General features: G+C 40.6%; 1 protein-coding gene across 2 annotated transcripts in view; it reads left to right on the top strand.

The window, feature by feature from the left end:
• The window catches only part of RPN2 (ribophorin II), a 54,521-nt gene that overhangs the window by 25,566 nt on the left and 9,446 nt on the right, over positions 1-19,509 (top strand). For both annotated transcript variants that reach the window (XM_007104144.4, XM_028498621.2), the window contains exons 8-13: positions 529-647; positions 1,623-1,728; positions 13,349-13,440; positions 15,448-15,562; positions 17,866-18,060; positions 19,321-19,407. In XM_007104144.4, coding sequence (XP_007104206.1) covers positions 529-647; positions 1,623-1,728; positions 13,349-13,440; positions 15,448-15,562; positions 17,866-18,060; positions 19,321-19,407 — 714 coding nt within the window. The remainder of the gene's footprint in view (positions 1-528; positions 648-1,622; positions 1,729-13,348; positions 13,441-15,447; positions 15,563-17,865; positions 18,061-19,320; positions 19,408-19,509) is intronic.

The following is a 19,509-nucleotide window of genomic DNA, read 5'->3' as shown; positions in this document are numbered from 1 at the left end:
CTCTTCGTGGCCTCAGTTTCTTCATCTGTAAAATAGAGATAGATTATGCTGTGTCTCAGACGATCAGTGGGAGGATATATATAAGGGCCTAGCCTGGTATCTGGCAAATAGTCGACTTTCAACTTTTGCTAATATTTTTTTTTTTTTTAAGATACTGTAGTAGTGAAGTAGAGTGGGTAGATCAGGGGATCAGAGAGAAGGAAACATTAACTGGGTGATCTGGAGCCAGTCATTTTCTTTCCCTGGGCTTGGTTTCCTCATCTGAAAAATGAGATCATTGGGTAAGATCATCTTTAAGATCTTCCCCACCTCTAACATTCTGTAATCTGTCCCATTCCCAAACTAATTGTGTTTTCCTGTATTTGATTTCCCATAGATAGTAGACCAAAGGTCAGTGATGGTTTCCTAAAACAAGATGGTTCTTTCCTGGCAGAGCTTGCTCCCTATGGATAAAGCACCCAGCCTAGAAGCAAAATCTGTACTCCCTCAGCTTTTGTTTCTACAGATAATTTTAAAATTTATTTCCAGTTGCAGGTCACCAATGTTCTGTCCCAGCCTCTGACTCAGGCCACTGTTAAACTAGAACATGCTAAATCCGTTGCCTCCAGAGCCACAGTCCTCCAGAAGACATCGTTCACCCCTGTGGGGTAAGAACTGAGCACATCTCTGTAGGGTGCCAATATACTTGTTTTGGAAAGTTAGCCTGCAGCCAGTATAACCCAGATTTATGTGGTTATTACCAAGATCATAAAACCAAATTTACCTAAATTTAGGATTATGCTTTATTTGTAATAATATGTCATGAACATTTCCCCCGTGGGATTAATATTCTTCTATAGTCTTATCTTCGGTGGCTGTGTTATTGTTATGTAAATTTTTTAAAACATTAAGGGTCAATTTTTATATGGAACTTTGTTAAGTATTAAATTAGTAAGTTAATGAGATTGGGAACTGAGTTTTAGAGAGAAAAGGCATTTCTTACACAGTCGTAAAGATACATAGGCAATATGTGAAATTAAAAAGCAAAATCATTTTTACAAATGATCAGTAGAATGGTAAATGACATCGGGGGTTTTGTGATGTAGTTAGAGTTAAGAATTCTCTACCTTTTTTTCCCCTTTAAAATAAAAATTATTAATATTTTAAAATTAAATTAAAAGTAAGATGTGCTCTTTTTAGGAAATTCACAAAGCACAGGAAAGTAGAAATAATGCAGAAAATTACCTACAATTATACTGCCCTACACCAACCTCTTTGAACATTTCTACTCTTTTTTTTTTTTTTTTTAACGTAATTGGTATCCTACAGTAGACTTAGCTGTTTTGCATTTAATTGTGGAAGACTTACCCGAAGGAGGTGGGATTTTTAGGAGCTGAGAGGGGGAAAAGGTGAAAAGATTTTCGAGACTTGAAAAAGGAGGTCATTTTAGATCGTTTTGAAGTTTGCCCCTCATTATAATCTGTAACTGAGCAGGAGGTGGCCCAAGGTGGGTGGGAAGTTGAAAAGTGAAGAAGTGGTGCAGCCCTGGACCATCTCAGGGAATGCCTCACTTCGTAGGCCGTTTGTTATATTTGTGACTTTCCTATGTGAGTTCTTGCTAACCCCACTGTCATTCTTAACAGGGATGTTTTTGAGCTAAACTTTGTGAATGTCAAATTTTCCAGTGGCTATTATGACTTCTCTGTCAAAGTTGAAGGTGACAACCGTTATATTGCAAATACTGTAGAGGTAAGTGCTTTTCTTGTCATCCCCATCATTGTAAATACTGTAGAGGTAAGTGCTTTTCTTGTCGTCCCCATCGCCATGTTAATATATACAAGGAAATGACCAAACAGGCACGTAACATTAACCATCTGGTATATTGACTTCACTTATGACCAAGTTAACATGAATATGTTGAGAGGGATAGGTTTGAACTATGCTGTTTGACAGACTTAGCCAAGAACTTGATTATAGCAAGTTTTCTTTTATTTGTAAATTGTTCATTTTCCATTATAATTTAGCATTACTATCTTACATAAAATTTAAGAAGTAGAAAAAATTAACATCACCCATAATTCCACTGAGATATAAATATTCTTGAGATGTTTTCCGTGGTTGGCCTTGATAGATTTATTTATTTATTTTTAATTAAAAAAAATTTTTTTTGTTTTATTCCCCATGATAGGTTTAGAAAAGTGCTTGATGCTAATTAGGGGACTTTGCAAAAGCATCAAGTGACCTGTAGCACCATAGTGAGTCTGTCTGGGTAAAGTACAAAAGAAAATTGGTAATCCTTCATAATGAACTATGTTTCAGATGTTTAGCTGACTCTAGTTTTGTTGAAGATCCACATGGTTTTAAGGATGGAAAGCTATGCCTCATTTATCTGATGCTTTGTTGGGAATGTGGTATTTCACATTAGTGGTTTTCCTAGCTAATTGAAGTTTGCCCCTTCAGGCACTGTGGCTTTCATTTTAACCTTTTTGGGTAGAAGTTTATTTAAGATGAATTACATATTTTCCTACGTTTTTAAGCTATGGGATATGGTTTAACCTCTTCTTGTTCTGGCTTAGGATCATAAATATGAACCCTTTATTGAAAGCCTGTGACATGAACAGTACAGTTCTATGTGCTTTTGCTTATTTTATTCTTACAACAATCCTAGCAGATGCGTGGAGTCCTCTTCGTTTCACAGATGAGACCCAGAGGGGTAGAGTAACTTGTCCAAAACCTCCAGCCTGTCTGTGCTTGGGTGGATCCCCTGCACAATACTGGTTAATCACTGTGCCCTAGTGAATACTGAGCTAGCTTAGAGGCTGCAGAGCTGTGTGCAGCTCCAGCCGCTGGCCTATTTATAATATTACTTTGTCCTTACTGCTGTCATTTCTCAATGTTTCTGCCACTGTGTCTTTGTTGCACCTACTTGACCACATTGTTACACATTCTGTTGGGTCAGGGGAACTTGAAGTAGTACAGTGCCTTTCCCGAATAATTAAATATATGCTGTTTGTGACAGCTATTTTCTTCACTATTCAAATGTCATTTTCCACTCACTTTTCTTTTTTAATGAAACTTTCTCATTTTGAAACAATTTCAATCTTAAGTTGTAAAAATAGTATGAAGAATTCCTGTATACCCTTTACCCAGCTTCCCCAAATGTTAACATCTTATGTAACGGTAGTATTATTGTCAATACAAGGAAATTAACAATGATACAATACTATTAATTAATCTATATAGCCTTAATTCAAATTCCACTAGTTATCTTACTAATGTCCCTTTTCTGGTCCCAGATTCAACCTGGGATCACATATTCCTTTAGCTGTCATGCCCTTTTACTCTCCTCCAATTTAGGATAGTTTGTTTTTTGTGACCTTGACACTTTTGAAGAGTACTGGCCAGTTAGTTTGTAGCATGTCCCTCACTCTGGGTTTGTCTGATGTTTCCTCATAATTAAATTCAGGTCATGCATTTTTGGTGAGAATACACCAAAAGTGATGCTCCTTCTCAGTGCATCCTGTTAGGAAGTATATGCTGTTGATATGTCTCATTGCTGGTGAGGTTCACCTTGATCACTTGGTTAAGGTGGTGTCTGCTAGGTTTCTCCATTGTAAAGTTGCTGTTTTTCTGCTTTATAATTAAGTGTCTGGTGGAGTGATATTTTGAGACTCTGCAAATATCCTGATGATCTTGGCTGTAAGAGTTATTAATGTGGTGTTTGCCAAGAGGTGATTTTCTCTTTCATTCTTTCTACATTTATTAATTGGAATTCTACTGTAAGAAAAAGCTGTTCCCCTTCCACTGCATTTAGTTATTCAATTACGTATAATACTCTGGATTCATGGATACTTATTTTACTCTGTAGGTTATAATCCATTACTGTCATCATTTATTTTTTTTGCTCATATTATCCCAAATTTGGCCTTTGGAGAGCTCCTCAGGTTGGCCCCTGTGTCACTTTCTTTTACTGAAAGGACAAGGCAGCTAGAAAGTTTGACCTTTTCAAAAGTGGGGCATTACTTAACATTGTTAGATTAAACATTTATATTAAAAGTTTGGCAGAAAGGAGGATATTTTCTGGAACTCTAGTCTCTCTGCCTTTTCTCTACCTCATGTCTTGACCTTTTTGGGCAGGAGACATCTGATCCTAGTCCATTCACTAATACAAGATTTGGATAGAAATTATTGTAGTGTGTACCTTGAACCTTGAAAATCCAGATTCTTTCAATTTTAGTTTCCTGCATTAAGGGGCCTTATTTGCAATGGAACACATTGAAAGGCAGACTTTTTTTTTTTTTTTTTTTTTTTTTTTGGCCTGAAACCTCCTTCCTTCTACCTATACAGTCTTGATAACAACATATCCAATATAAGTGCCATACCCATACATCACAGCCGTTCTTAACCCTTCCTTTCTTTCCACTTCTGACTACTGGTCAGTCACCATGTCCTGTTGGTTCTACCTTTCCACCTTTAAGTGTCTTTTGCATGATTCCTTTGTTCTTCAGCCCCAGTTTTCCTGCTTGGGTAGATCCCAGGTAGGTAGATAGGTAGTTTCCAGCCAGTTTCAGTGTCTTCAGTCTTTGCCCCTTCCATTTAATAAGCACCGTAAACACCACTAGAATGATAAAATCACAGTGTTCCCCTAGTTAAACGTTTCTTTGGTTCTCTATTGCCTGTGAATAAGGTCTAGACTCTTCATTGTGGCTTTAGAAGGTCCTCCACAGAGCACATGCGCATCCTTCATTGTGGCTGCATCCCCATCCCTTCAGCTCTAGCTGCTCTTGACCACATACTCATCCTCATATACATTTTACGTGTCCAGTACACGTAAAGCCTTTGGACTTCTCTTGTTTCTTCCATGGGGAATGTTCTTCCCCTCCCTTGCTGAACTACTCATTCTATAAGGTCTAGTTCAAATATTGCTCCTTCATCTGTGCTCCCATAGGATTTTAATTTAATTTAATTTTTTATTTTGGACTATTTAAAAGATACAGAAAAGAACAAAGAATAATATAATGATTGTCATATACCTACTGGCGACTCATCTCCCTCAAACCCTAACATTTTGCTATATTTTTCTTCTTTGTTTTACTTTGGTAAGAAATAAAGCCCTATAGATTGAACTTAAGCTCTCTGTGTATTCCTCACTTTTTCTTCCTCTTTCCCCAGATTTGAGGCGTATGTTCCAATGCCAGTTTTTATATTTCTGCTACGTATGTATTTTTAAGCAATTTATTGCATTGATTTGCATCTTACCAAAATTTATATGCTTCATTATACTATATGTATCCTCTTGCAATTTGCTTGTTTTCACTCAATATTAAAGACAACTAGCCATATTTATGCACGTAGAACTAGAGCTGTATGCATAAATGTGAATAATTTTCATAAAATTGTCTTCCTTTTTTGAATGCATCAGATTTATTAATTCATTTTCTGTTGTTGGACATTTAGACTTTCACTGTTACAGACAATGCTTCTGTGAATATCCTAGTACGTTTGCTTATGCACATTTTGTTTATCTAGAATGAAGTTGTGGGATTGTAGGGTATATTCGTCTTCCAGCTTTATTAGGTTTTGCCAAATTGCTCTTTTCTTCATATTTGTACCAGTATTTGCTATTATGAGTTTGGATAATCTGATGGATAGGAAATGTATCTTGTTGTTTCAATGTTCTTCTTTGGTTTCTAATGAGATTGAGCATCTTTTCTTGTGTCTATGGGCCATTTAGGTTTCTTCTTCTGTGAATTGTCGTGTATCTTTTGTCTTTTTCTTTTGGTTTGTTAGTCTTTTAATTATTGATTTTTAGGAGCTACATATATTCTGGAGCTATATATATATTAGTAAATCCCTAGTTATAAGCATCAGATATTATCCCTCAGTGTTGCTTCGTGGCATCTTTCAATGCACTAAAGTTCATTTCAATGAAACCTAATTTAAAAGTCTTTTTTTCCCTAGATTGTACTTTTTGTGTCTTTAAAAAATTCTACGCTGCTCCAGGATCAAACAGGTATTCTCTAATATTGTCTTCTAACAGTTTTAAAGTTTTTTCCCCCCATATATTTAGGGCTTGTCTACTTGGTTTATTTTTGTTGCTGTAGTATTTTACACCCTGTACGTAAGTGTTCTTACTGCATTGTATTACCATTGTTTGCTTATAAGTGTTGCTCTTTCATTGGGCTGGGTGCTCCCTATGGGCAGAGACCAAATCTTATTTTTTCAGTGCTTAGCTTCCATCTCAGACCACTTAAAAGAAGAAAAGGATGGAGTGGTCTAAACATTAAAGATGTTTCCCCACATTCCAAGGCCCTTAGAACTATGGTAATTCATCTTCTACTGGTGAGCCTTTTACCCTACACAAAGTAGCTTTCTTTTTTCTTTCAAATAACAGCTTTACTGAGGATATATGTAATTCACATACCATAAAATTACCCAGTAAAAGTATATAATTCAGCGTATTTAGTATATTTAGATGAGAGTTTTGCAACCACTACCACCATCTAATTCCAGAGCATTTTTACCACCGCCAAAAAGCAACCCTGTGTCTATTTGTAGACACTCCTTATGCTATAGGAATATATCCTCCTCCCAGTCCTGGCAACTACTAACCTACTTTTTGTCTCTATGGTTTGCCTATTTGGGACATTTCATGTAACTGGAATAATAAAATATGTAGCCTTTTGTGTTTTTAACTTAGTGTAATATTTTTAAGGTTCATTCATGCTGTAGCATGTATCAGTACTTTATTCCTTTTTATGGCTAAATAATTTCGTATTCCATCGTGTGGATATACCTCATTTTGTTTATCCATTCATCACTTGATGGACATTTGGGGTATTTCCATGTTTTGGATATTATAAATAACGCTGCTATTTACATTCATGTACAGGTTTTTGTTTGAACACCTGTTTTCAGTTCTTTCAGGTTTATGCCTAGGAATGAAATTGCTGAGTCATATGATAACTCTATGTTTAACTTTTTGAGGACCTGGCAAACTCTTTCTCAAAGAAGCTGCACCATTTTACATCCCCACCAGCAATGTGTGAGGGTTCCAATTTCTCTATATCCTTACCAACTCTTGTTATTTATTATCTGTCTGTTTCATTTTGGCCATCCTAGATGGGTGTGAAATGGTATCTCATTGTGATTTGATTTGCATTTCTCTGATGGCTAATGCTATTGAGCATCTTTTTACGTGCTATTTGGTCATTTATATATCTTTTTTGGAGAAATGTCTATTTAGGTCTTTTCCCCATTAAAATATTTTATTTTGTCTCTTTATTTCTTCCTTCCTAATCTATATACTTCTTTTTTCCTTTTCTTATTACATTGTTTGTCTTTTTATGCTCTTGAGTTGTAAGAGTCTGTATATATTCTTAATACAAGTTCTTTATCAGATATATGATACACAGATATTTTCTCACAGTCTGTAGGTTGTCTTTTCCCTTTGTTTTTTTTTTTTCCCCTTTTTTGATGTTGTCTTCTGAACCACAAACGGTTTTAATTTTGATGAAGTACAATATCTTTATTTTTCTTTCATTGATTGTGATTTAAGTGCTGTATCTAGTAAACCGTTGCATAATCTGAGAGCATGAAGATTTACTCTTATGTTTTCTTATAAGAATTTTATAATTTTAGCTCTTACATTTAGTTTTCTGATCAATTTTGAGTTAATTTTTGTATGTGGTGTGAGGTAGGGGTTCAGCTTCCTCCTTATACATGTGGATGTGCAGTTGTCCCAGCGCCATTTGTCAAAAAGACTGTTCTTTCCCTATTGACTTGTCTTGGCACCCCAGATACTGTCTGACAGCTCCCCATTTGCTCTAGTTCCTGAAGAGAATAGGGCAGAGTCCCCACATTCCATACCTTTCCTCCCGATCCCTTTCCCTTTCCGGGGCTCCCCCCAATAAACTATTTTCATGCCAGCTGCAAAAAAAAAAAAAAAAAAAGAAAAAAGAAAATAAAAATCAGTGTGACCATAAATGGTTGCAGTTATATTCCATTAATCTATATTTTTATCCTTATAGCAATACTATGCTGTCTTGATTGTTGTAACAGCTTGGCTTTTTGTTACATCAAATCTGGTGTTTACACAAGTGTTTCTATGGTCGTTGGAAAAATTAAATATGTACAAAATAACAGAAATGGCTAATGGCTGTTACTCATGCAATGATAATAAGCTCCCATAGAGGCCATTGCTGTCCTTTTCCTTCCCGGTGATGGAGTAAGCGTTAAAAATCTCTCTTCATTATGTTAAGCTTCATGCGTGTGTGTGTGTGTGTGTGTGTGTGTGTATGCCTGCCTATGTGCACGTGCATGCTCTGACCTCTGTCACATATGCAACTTTACTTTGTAATTTCAGTAATAGTCATGCTTAGAGCCTCAGAGCGGGTCAGCAGGTCCTGTTTACTCTCCTGAGAGATGCTTGACATTGGTCAGAGTGCATTAATGGTGGTTTGGTGTGGAGGGCCTGTAATAGCACTCATTGACATTGGACTTGCTGTCAGGGGAAGCATGGGTTTTAGAAGCTGTCATTAGCATTAATTGCCCCTAATGCACCATCATTTTTGACAGTAATGAGCTAAACAGGGAGGTTATTACTCTCAGCAGAAAGACTGCATTTCCTGGAGTTAAAACATTTTTTGAGGTGTATGTGGCGTGCAGTACAGGCAAAAGAAGGGCTAGTTGATTCACTGTAAAGCAGGCTTAGCTGCATTTAAAGTGGCTAAACAAGTCCCTTTCTTATTATAAAAACTAATCCTGCAGTGTTAGTTTGAAGGAAGAAGCAGCTAACCAACAGGGATCCTACTCTGAACTCTTTACAACAGGGTTTTGAAAAAACCTCAATTTGCTTTAAGAGAGTAGCATAAAAATGCTTTTCTTTTCAGTGTTTCCAGAGACCCATTTGTAGTAAGATTTTAGGAGCGGAAGGACTTGTTTTAAATGGTTCCTTATTTAAGAACAGCCCTACGGTGTTTCTGTGCAACACAGAGAGCTGTAACTTAGGAGGCCTTTTAAAATTAGGGCTGAGAGCAAACCCAAAATGACTTGAGTTCACTGCAGTTTGCCCTTTCATTATTCCATGTGTCTGTATTGTGAATGCTTATAATGTCTTCAGAACAAACATACAGTTGAATCTTGATTAGCAGGCTTTAGTGACTGTGTTATTATTGAAAGTTTATAGTCAGGATTCTAAGTAAAAACCCTCAAGTTGATGGCTTCCTTATCATTATAATTAGGATACACTGAGGAGCCTTACACAAGTCTTTAAACATGTTTGTGTTTATTCATCTGTTGAAAGGGAGAGTGATTGTCTTTTAAATCATATTTATTGGGTGGTACTTTTTTTTTGGCCGTACTGCATGGCATGTGGGATCTTAGTTCCCTCACCAGGGATCGAACCTGTGTCCCCAGCATTGGAAGTGTAGAGTCTCAACCGCTGGACCACAATGGAAGTCCCTGAGTGGTACTTTTTCATACAGAATCGTTTATAAAGAAGAAAGTATTTGTCACACAATGCCATTGCTCAGATAATCCCTATTTTATTTTTATTTATTTATTTATTTATTTATTTATTTTTTTTGGGCTGCATTGGGTCTTCACTGCTGTGCGCGGGCTTTCTGTAGTTGCGGCGAGCAGGGGCTACTCTTTGTTGCAGTGTGCGGGCTTCTCATTGCAGTGGCTTCTCTTGTTGCAGAGCACGAGCTCTAGGCGCTCAGGTTTCAGTAGTTGTGGCTCGCGGGCTCTAGAGCGCAGGCTCAGTAGTTGTGGCGCACGGGCTTAGTTGCTCCGCGACATGTGGGATCTTTCCGGACTAGGGCTTGAACCTGTGTCCCCTGCATGGGCAGGCAGATTCTTAACCACTGTGCCACCCGGGAAATCCCAATCCCTATTTAAAAAAAAATAGGAGTAAAATATGCATGTAGTTAAGAAAATTCAAACTGTAAAAAGGTATATAATGAAACATTAGAGCCTTCTCTCCCTTCAGTCTAGTCCCTCTCCTTAGAGCAAGGGTCCCCAGCCACCAATACCACTCCACGGCCTGTTAGGAGCCAGGCCGCACAGCAGGAGGTGAGCGGCTGACCAGCAAGCAAGCGAGGCTTCATCTGCCGCTCCCCATCGTTCGCATTACTGCCTGAGCCACGCCATCCACCCGCCCACTTACCCCCCCTACCCCCGCCCCCACCCCCGTCTGTGGAAAAATTGTCTTCCATGAAACCGGTCCCTGGTGCCAAATGGTTGGGGACCGCTGCCTTAGAGGAATCCATTAGTAACAGTTAACTGTGTATACTTTGAAAAAGAAGGATGCCCATATCATTGAATGTAGGATTATCCTTTCTTATTTACGCAAAAGTGATCATTCTATGAACAGTTGTATTCTTTGCTTTGGTTACAAAGTAGAGGCTCCCAGCTTTCCCGTTGGGGTCTGTTCAACTTGATGGCCTCCCCCCACCCCTCACCCCCCCACTCCCCTGCCATAATTCACCCAGTTGCCTGGACTCAGTGACAGGCGATGTTAAATATAATTCTGCCAATAGATGGCTGTGTATTCAAAAGTAGGAGGTGGTATCTCCATATCAGTCCATAGACACCTACGTTGTTCTTTTTAATTGCTCCATAGTAGTTCAAAGTGTGGGTGTATATATCATTATTTCTCTAACTAGTCTCCTCTTTATGGACATTTAAGTGGGATGATGATTTTAAAATCAACATTTACAAATTAAATGAGTGAGTCCTTAAGAGAATGAGTTGCAGAAGTGAAGAGGGAATTATCTAGTTAATGTTGATGAAGATTGCAGAGTAATTACCCTTGAAAACAGATTATTTTTATAGCATGGAGTATTGCTAAACTGCTGCTTCTCCTGAAACCGGAGGACTGTCTAAGCCCTCCTGCTACACATTTCCCACTCCCCAAACAAGGGCTGCCCGAGGCCAACTTGGGTCACAGTTCCTTCTGCTGTGTTTCCATAGCACTTTGTCCATCCCTGCATTAAAGCAGCAGCCTGGTCTGTTATAATTTAGCTTTGCCTTTATGCTTCCCTTTAGGACAGGAAGTGCACCTTGCCATCTCTGTCTGTCCCTGCACCTAGGTGTTCCAGATGCTCTAGGGGGATATAGGGAAGTGGTCTCAGTGGGGTGTCTTGCTAAAAATCAAAGCTCTTTGGCTACTTCTTTGCTTGAGCCTTCCACTCCAGTTTTTCTTCAAATGGAAGTGCTGTCAGTGCCTCTCTGGGTTGAGCTTTATAACAGCAAAGTTGGCTCTGGTTCCAAGCCCTGTATGAGTTGTGAAGCTGTTTGCTCAGCAGAGCGTCCAAGAGCCAAAGTGGAGGATACCAGCTCTCTCCTTGGTGGTTTATTCAACTTGAAGGCCATTTGTTCCCCTCCCTCCCCCACCCCCCACCGTAGTTCACTCAGTTGCCTAGATTCAGTGACAAGCTATGATGCTAAATATAATTCTGCCAATAGGCGGCTGTGTATTCAAAAGCAGGAGGTAATAACATGCTTATAGCCTTCGGTAATCTTTTACATTTAGGGTTTTTTTTTTTTTTTAAAGCAAAACAGAACACCCCTATTCAACTTGATAATTGAGGTTGTTGTCACAAAATAGTTATGGAGGCCGTTAAAAGGAATTACTTGATAGCTATCTTTATCTCTTTTAAATTTTTCTTCTTTGCCCTTATTTGAGGTTCTCACACCTTGATATAGTGCATTTTAGAAAAATGCTGAAGCTATCCTTCACTTATTTGCCCAGCCTTCTATCTCTATTCCTTGATCCTAACTTAGACTGTAAACCAGTGTATTTGGCAAGGATTTCTTTAAGCATTACCTTCAAGCTTATCAAATATTTGGAAGTCTCACAGATATGTTTACACGTTAAAAGTGCCTTGGGGGCTTCCCTGGTGGCGCAGTTGTTGAGAGTCCGCCTGCCGATGCAGGGGACACGGGTTCGTGCCCCGGTCGGGGGAGATCTCTCATGCCGTGGAGCGGCTGGGCCCGTGAGCCATGGCCGCTGAGCCTGCGCATCCGGAGCCTGTGCTCCGCAACGGGAGAAGGGCACAGCAGTGAGAGGCCCACGTAACGCAAAAAAAAATAAAAATTAAAAATAAAAGTGCCTTGGGATTGCGTAATTTGCACATTCAAACTTAGATTTTAAGTAAAAATTTAAATAAAAAAATAAAAAATTTCCCTTGAGTAGACTTTTAGCATGTTTTCTGTCTCTTTTGGAATTTTATGTTTATTTTAATCTAATTTTTAAAAATTTCTTGTTTACTAGCATTGGCTGGCCCCTCTTTGTGAAAATGTTTATAGGGAACGTATAGAATTTAAGCAACCTAAGAGTTAAGATGGACTGATTTGTGCTTGTAACAAACTCCAAATCTCAGTGGCTTAAACCACCAAGTTTCTTTTTTGCCCATGCAAGGTATCTTTAATGTGTCAGCTGGAGACTCTGCTTCACGTTGCCCTTACTCCAGGACCCAGGCTGAAGTAGCAAGCCCCTCTGTAGGTCGTCTGTGTCCATGTCAGAGGAGAAGAGAATCACAAACCAACTCTTAAGCTTCCACTTGGAAGTGACACGCTTCTGGCCAGAGCCAGTCACGTGGCCATACCTGACTCCAGGAGGGCAGGGAAGTACATTTCTGCCACATGCTCAGAAGGAGAAGCAGAAGTATTGGTGGATGGCACAGATGACTGCCATACCTTCTTAAATCTTCCTGGGCAGACCTGTAGTCTGCTTGGCACAAACTTAAGTGTTGGCTGGGAAGTTGGACAGGAAGGTGCCTAAGAACATGGACTCTAAGTCAGGATGCCTGAGCCTGAACCCTGGCTCTGCCTTACTAGCTATCTGAACTTGAGTGAATGGCTTCATCGCTCTAATCTTTAATATCCTCATCTGAAATAGCACTACCTTAGAGTTGTGGTGAGGATTAAATGAGATCATCTTTAGAAGGCCAGTGTCTTTCACATAGTAAATACTCAATAAACATTAGCTGTCATTAGAATTGAGTACTTGTTGATTTAAATTATTTGAAGGTTACTACTTACGGAGTTTCTCCCTTATTTATTTTAAAGTACACATGAAGATACCTACTTTTTTTCTTTTTGTTTCTTTTTTAATATATACCATTCATTCAAAGCTAAAGAAAGGAAGAAGGGATAAGAATCAAAGAGTTACTTTTAGGCCTCAAGATGGAAGAGGTAGAAATACTACTGGGATGGGTCAGTTTTACTAAAATCATTGAAGACCCCTGTCCTAGGATTTTTTTCATGCCTTTACTCACAAGTAAGAGAAAAATTTGGGTATGTATATTAATTCCTGGTATACTCACCAGCTGACTTGGCGATTTTCTTCTGTGTTTCACCCTAGCTCAGAGTCAAGATTTCCACTGAAGTTGGCATCACAAATGTCGATCTCTCCACTGTGGATAAGGATCAGAGCATTGCACCCAAAACCACGCGGTAGGTGGGATGCCTCCTGGGCACAGGGAGAATCCAGGCTTGAGCTGGGAGGAGCATGCCTAGGCACCGAGCCCCTCCAGACGTCATTTCTGTGTCAGCAGTGACCCAGCTTGTACTTCAAATTAAAGAGGCTGTCATTCCTCTGGCACTGCATCAGGGGTGCTGCTTGGCATCCAAACAAATTTGGGTGTTGTCTATATCAGTGATCAGTCCCTGAGCAAACTGTTTATTATCAGTCCACAATGAGGCAAGGAGCTTACCTCAGAATATAAGTCTGCGTCAGTCAGCTGTGTTACCAAGCACATTATTTAGTTCAGATGACAATTCTTTTTAAAACAAGACTTTCTTTGGGTTGTTTTTTTTTTTTTTTTTTTTTTTTGGCCTCATTGCATGGCTTGTGGGATCTTAGGTCCCCAACCAGGGATCTAACCCTTACCTTTGACAATGAAAGCGCAGAGTCTTAACTACTGGACCACCGGGGAATTCCCTAAAACAAGACTCTCATAATGGAGGAAGCCGTGTATTAACTTATTTTCTGATGTCATCTCTTTATTTTCACAGTCTTGAACTTGCTTTTAGGGGCCTCATGGCAACTCTCTTCGGCCCACAGTGAACCTGAAATCAGTTGTACGTCTCACAGGTCCTTAGAAGTGAGATGGCAGATACCCAGCGCTAGGGCTGTGAGTCCCTTTCCCAAGTCCATGGAGGGCATCACTGATCAGTCACAGCATTTGTTCCTGCTGAACTCAGAATCTTTTTTTTTTTTTTTGGCCACGGCATGTGGCGTGTGGGATCTTAGTTCCCCGACCAGGGATCGAACCTGTGCCCCTTGCATTGGGAGCCCAGTGTCTTAACCACTGGGCTGCCAGGGAAGTCCCTCAGAATCTTTTTCAACACAGACTTCTAGGTAACCTTTAGTAATTGATCAGAGTTGGGGCAGAACATTGTATGAAGCCATTTCTCAGCCCTCTCCCAGATCCTCATTGAGTGCGGGGGGAGGGGGCATCTAGACATCTGGGTGTAGTTCAGACCCCAAATTTACTCAACTGGGGTGGCTATAGATGCCAAAGAAAGTAGGGGAACCTTCGAGGCTGTTTTGAAGATGGGATATTAGCCAGAGACTAGAAGCCAAGCATTCATTCCTTTTAAGTCACGTGGAAGGGCTAGGTTTTCTGCCTCTGGCTTGGCTATTTTTATAGCGACATTGGAAATGAGAGCACTGTTGAGAATCCACTGAAATAATGTCTGTAAGAGTGCTTTGCAAAGTTTAATACTCTACATAGATAAAGAGTTGGTATTACTCATAAGTAAATATAAAGCCTAAGCATGAAACATGGCCCATTGTGACCTGTATAATCATTTGGCTTGTTTTTTATCCCCTGGCCATCTTAACCTAAAATCCCAGGAGATAGCTGTGAAAAGAACAGTTTTCTCATCAAGCCTGCCTGTTGGAGAATGACTTTTTAAAGCTCAATTTCAGGCAGAAAAATAAATTGAAACAGTGTCCAGGAAAAAAAATGCAGCATTAAAAAAAGAAAAAACTGTAAATACCCTTCTGTCTTTTGCGTCTCCTACCTCCTAGTCTCCCGACCCTGCTCACATATGCTGCTAACGTCGATCCTGTGATTTTTTTTTCTCCTTGTGGTTTTGCCAGCGCAGCCCTCCAGTCCGTCTGTGAGCTTGCATGGGGACAGGTGAGCCCCACTGGTGCCTGACTTGGTTGAGTTGATATCCTTAGGTCCTTGAAGTGAAAGCCTGGAGCATCTGCACATAGCATTTTCCCCAGACCCTGATGAAAGTTTATTCTGTGCTTTTCTCAGTCCTGGCTTTATCAATCCGATTTGCCCTCAGGCCACAGACAATTCTCCACTCTGTCCACAACAGAAAAGTGTTACAATTGGGAGAGGGAGGATTAGGCAATGAAGTGAAGTTTGTATTCTTTCCTCTTGTCTCAGAGATCTGCAGATCCTCCTCTCTGAAAACTTACCGTATAAATGTCTCTTTCAGGGTGACCTACCCAGCCAAAGCCAAGGGCACATTCATCGCAGACAGCCACCAGAACTTTGCTTTATTCTTCCAGCTGGTAGATGTGAACACTGGTGCTGAACTCACCCCTCACCAGGTCAGGAAAAAGCTCAGATGGTTCTCTTGGCCTGAAACATTGATGTACACGATAGTTGTTGACGTGGTATATAACACTGAGTCGAGAAAATTCCGAATTCCTGCTTTCAGATCTTCACTCTGAACCCTGACAAGCCATCGGGTTTCCTCCATGGCACTCTGTCCCTCTTGTACTGGTTGTAACCCTGAACCTGGAATGCACTCTTCTTCTAAAGAGATTAGCTGGCATAGAAAAGATATATTTAAGGCAGATGAACACTTAATTGAGGCTTTTTTCTTTCTGACTAAAAAACATAAAATAATTTTGAAAAAAGGAAAACCTAGGAAGTGAGCCCAAAGTATGCTTTTGTTCTGGCCAAAGCAGATTTTGTAGGAATCTGAAAACTAGCACTTTTTAACTTGTGCCTGCTTCGTGTTATGAAAGCAATAGGCTTCATTTTTGTTTTCCATATATAACATAATGATAATTATTATTTAAAAGATTTTCAAATCATATCTTTTCCCCAGAGAGTCTGATATGGCCCTTGTCCTCTCAGACACCTCCTTTCCTGCCTCTGTCATCCCACTTGATTGAGAATAACTGCTCTGAGCCCTGCCCCATCCACGGTTGTATTGTAAAGGGAAATTCAGAGAAGTACTTTGAATGTGGAAAGATAGGAAAGAACGTGGGACCTAGTGGCCTTGGTTTAGGTGCTTTGTAGCAGTACTTTAGCAAGAGCTAGCGGACTTGTGTCCATGCTGAGGGGCAGCTTCAGAACAGACCATGGAGGCGCGTGGACTTAACTTGGGAAACTTTTTGCTTTCTGTTTCTTGTAGCTGCAGCTACTGTGCTTGTGCCCAGGCCCAGAGTGGCTGCCAGCAGCACCGCCATCCCGGCCCTTCTCTGCTTCTCCTCCCTCCACACCCAAGCTCCAGAGAGCTCGGCCAGGCCACTTAGCCGTGACTAACTTCTCAGCCCCTTAGCACTTCCCGGCTCCTTCTCTGAATGGCATTTGCCAATGAAACAGCACAAGGGGAGACAGCATATGAAGAGAAGTAATTACAAGACAAAATTGGTGGGATTAGGGTTAGGGCAGGAAGAGTTAGTGAGGAAGTATAACTTTAACTGAATACTTGTCTCATCCAAGATTCTGTTTTGGAAACCCTGGCTTACAGACCTCCTAGGTAGAGATGACATTTTGTAGATGAGCCTGGCTGCTGCCTCTGCTTGGCTGTGACAGGAGGAAGATAGGCATCTAGGCTTCTAAATCCCATTCTTGGCCAAGACTGCTGGAGTCAGGAGGCGTCACAGCTCTGGGCCTCTTTCCCTAAATACTTTGATGGTTGTTCTTTGTTCCCAGGTGTAGAGTAACAAATGAGATTTATGTTTTTTCTGTGGATCCAGCACTAGCTCTGTGACCATGGCAACTTATTTAAACTCCGTGCCTTATGATCTGTGAAATGGAACCAATCTACCTGCTTTGTAGAATTCTTTATTTTGAAACACTTGAAAGTAAAGCTGAGTGGGTATTAAGTTTTGCTGCAGTTCTAATTTGCAGAAACCTTAGTTTCTTAGGCCATTGGGGGGATAAGGTGATTAGACTTATACCATCATTGATAAATGTTTGTTGACTAGCTAGTATATAGTGGGTCCTACGCTAAATGCTTTGCCTACATTATTGTGACTCTTCACACAGATATACCACATGTAGAAGTTAATCTTTCTATTTTAAAGATGCAGAAATCAAGGCTCAAGGAGGTTAAGTAACCTGCTCAGCCAATAAGTAGTGTAACCAAATCTGTTTGTCTTCAAGCTAGGTTCTCTCTGACACTGGGCTGCTCTGCTCGATTAGAACTCTGCCTTGCTATCAATCCCCAAGCCTTCTCTCCTAAATCTTTAGCTGGAGGCACTAGGAAGTTGAAAATGAGCTTCTTAAAGTTCCACCTCATTTCCCTTCTTTTCACCCTCTGGTGAAGAAGTTAATTGGGCAGCAAAGTGGCCAAAAGGTTGGCAGAAAGAAGAAATTACAGCAACAGCAAAGGGCTTAAATCATCCACAAACTGGGCATTCGGCCTACAAGTCGTTGAGAATTGGCTGGACCCCTAAGTTAAATTTCTTATACTAGCAAAACATTATCTCTGATCTCTCAGCTAGTAAGCAGGGTGGGACGGCCATTCCTCCTGCTTTCTCGGGCAGGCCTGGCAGATCCCAGAGCTCCCCCTGCGACGAAAGAGCTGACAGCCTGCTGCCTTGTTGATTTGCTGTTGGGCCCGGAGGGAGTTTTGAAATTATCAGATGAAGGGTTGTGTTATTGTTCTATCCAGACATTTGTCCGACTCCATAACCAGAAGACTGGCCAGGAGGTGGTATTTGTTGCGGAGCCAGACAGCAAGAACGTGTACAAGTTTGAATTGGATACCTCTGAGAGAAAGCTCGAATTTGACTCTGCGTCCGGCACCTACACTCTCTACTTGATCATCGGAGATGCTACTTTGAAGAACCCAATCCTGTGGAATGTGGTATGTGCCTCCATGTATCTTGACCCAGGCAAGAGTGGCTGTGCTGCAGTCAGACACAGACAGCTCCTCTCCAGGGCATGGGCTCCCTACCCTGGCCTCGCCCTGCCACCCAGGGCGCACGCATTGTGAGGTGAGGGGCTGTGTGCTGTCCCCATTGGTAGTCTTAGGGGCATGCACATGGCCTGGCATGTCTTAGGGGTTTAATAAATAGTGATTGAGGGAATGAATGATATATAGATTTGCCCTCATGGGTTCTAGCAAATTTCTATAAAAGTTGTACTAGAAGAAGGTTTTCATAATACAGCAAAGCACTATGGGGGGGTACATAGATATGAGATAAAAGCTTTGAGATATGGCGTGGCCTCACAGCGTGGGCCAGGGAGGGGCCTAAGATTTGAAATCCAATTCCAATTCAGGATGGTGTGGGACAGTGAATTGTGGGATATGCAAAATGCTAATTAACTAATAACCAACAACTGCAAGGTGTATTAATAGTTTACATAGTGTGTTTCACTTATATAACTCACTTTTGACTGGTGTGTTGAGAGAAAGCTTGAAAGACATGGCATTTGAACTAGGGAAGAATTGCAGGGGTTTATCAGAATAGTATCTGGGGGACTATAGATTGATTGCTGGGGGAACAGCCTCCAGAAAAGCTTGAGGTGCTTTCAGTGAGATATGAGTTGGGTCCATTTTGCTGGAGCACCTGAATCTGGTCAAGAGCAGTAGGCGGTGAGGTTGGAAAGGTAGCAGAGGCCAAACTGCAGGCCTTGAGTGGTGGTTGGCTCCCTTTGCAAGACAAAGGGGCAGCTGCATTTTCTTATGTTGTATTCAAAGCTCCTTTTCTTCTCTTGGACTTCGGGCTGCTTTTTGTATGAGAGCACATTTTCGTTTCTTTTTTTTTTCTTTTTTTTTGGTCTGAGACTAAATTACACTTCCCAGGGACATGGAGCAGTTTCTGATTGCAACTGTAACAGCCTGAGTACCAGCCGGGATTTTTGTATTAGGCAGCTCTGTGGGGCTCGCCAGACCAGTAGAAAATTGGAACTCTTGCTCTAAAAAGCATTTTCAACAAAAACTTATTTTGTTCTTGAAATTTTTACTGCCTCAATTTGTCGGCTAATGGATCAGAAGTGATTGGACTGCTTGGAGCTTTTTTCAGTTATGGTCCTGGACGTGAGTTAGGAGATACTGTCCTGCTGATGAGTTTCACCTCCTTCTGTGCCCCTGTGCCTTTAATGGCTGCATTTATTTTTTTAGGCTGATGTGGTCATCAGGTTCCCTGAAGAAGATGCTCCGTCGACTGTCCTGTCCAAGAACCTTTTCACCCCCAAACAGGAAATTCAGGTAGATCCCAAAGGGGTTCTTCACTAAACATGGAGGAAAAATGTGAAATGGACACAGTGAGAGAGGGCAGCAGACCCCTGGACACTGGCTCTGGTCCCTTCT

This window comes from Physeter macrocephalus, chromosome 14 (genome assembly GCF_002837175.3).
Source record: "Physeter macrocephalus isolate SW-GA chromosome 14, ASM283717v5, whole genome shotgun sequence".
NCBI lineage: Eukaryota > Metazoa > Chordata > Mammalia > Artiodactyla > Physeteridae > Physeter > Physeter macrocephalus.
The sequence above is the reverse complement of the archived record's forward strand: the minus strand, read 5'-3'. Positions and strand labels throughout refer to the sequence as shown.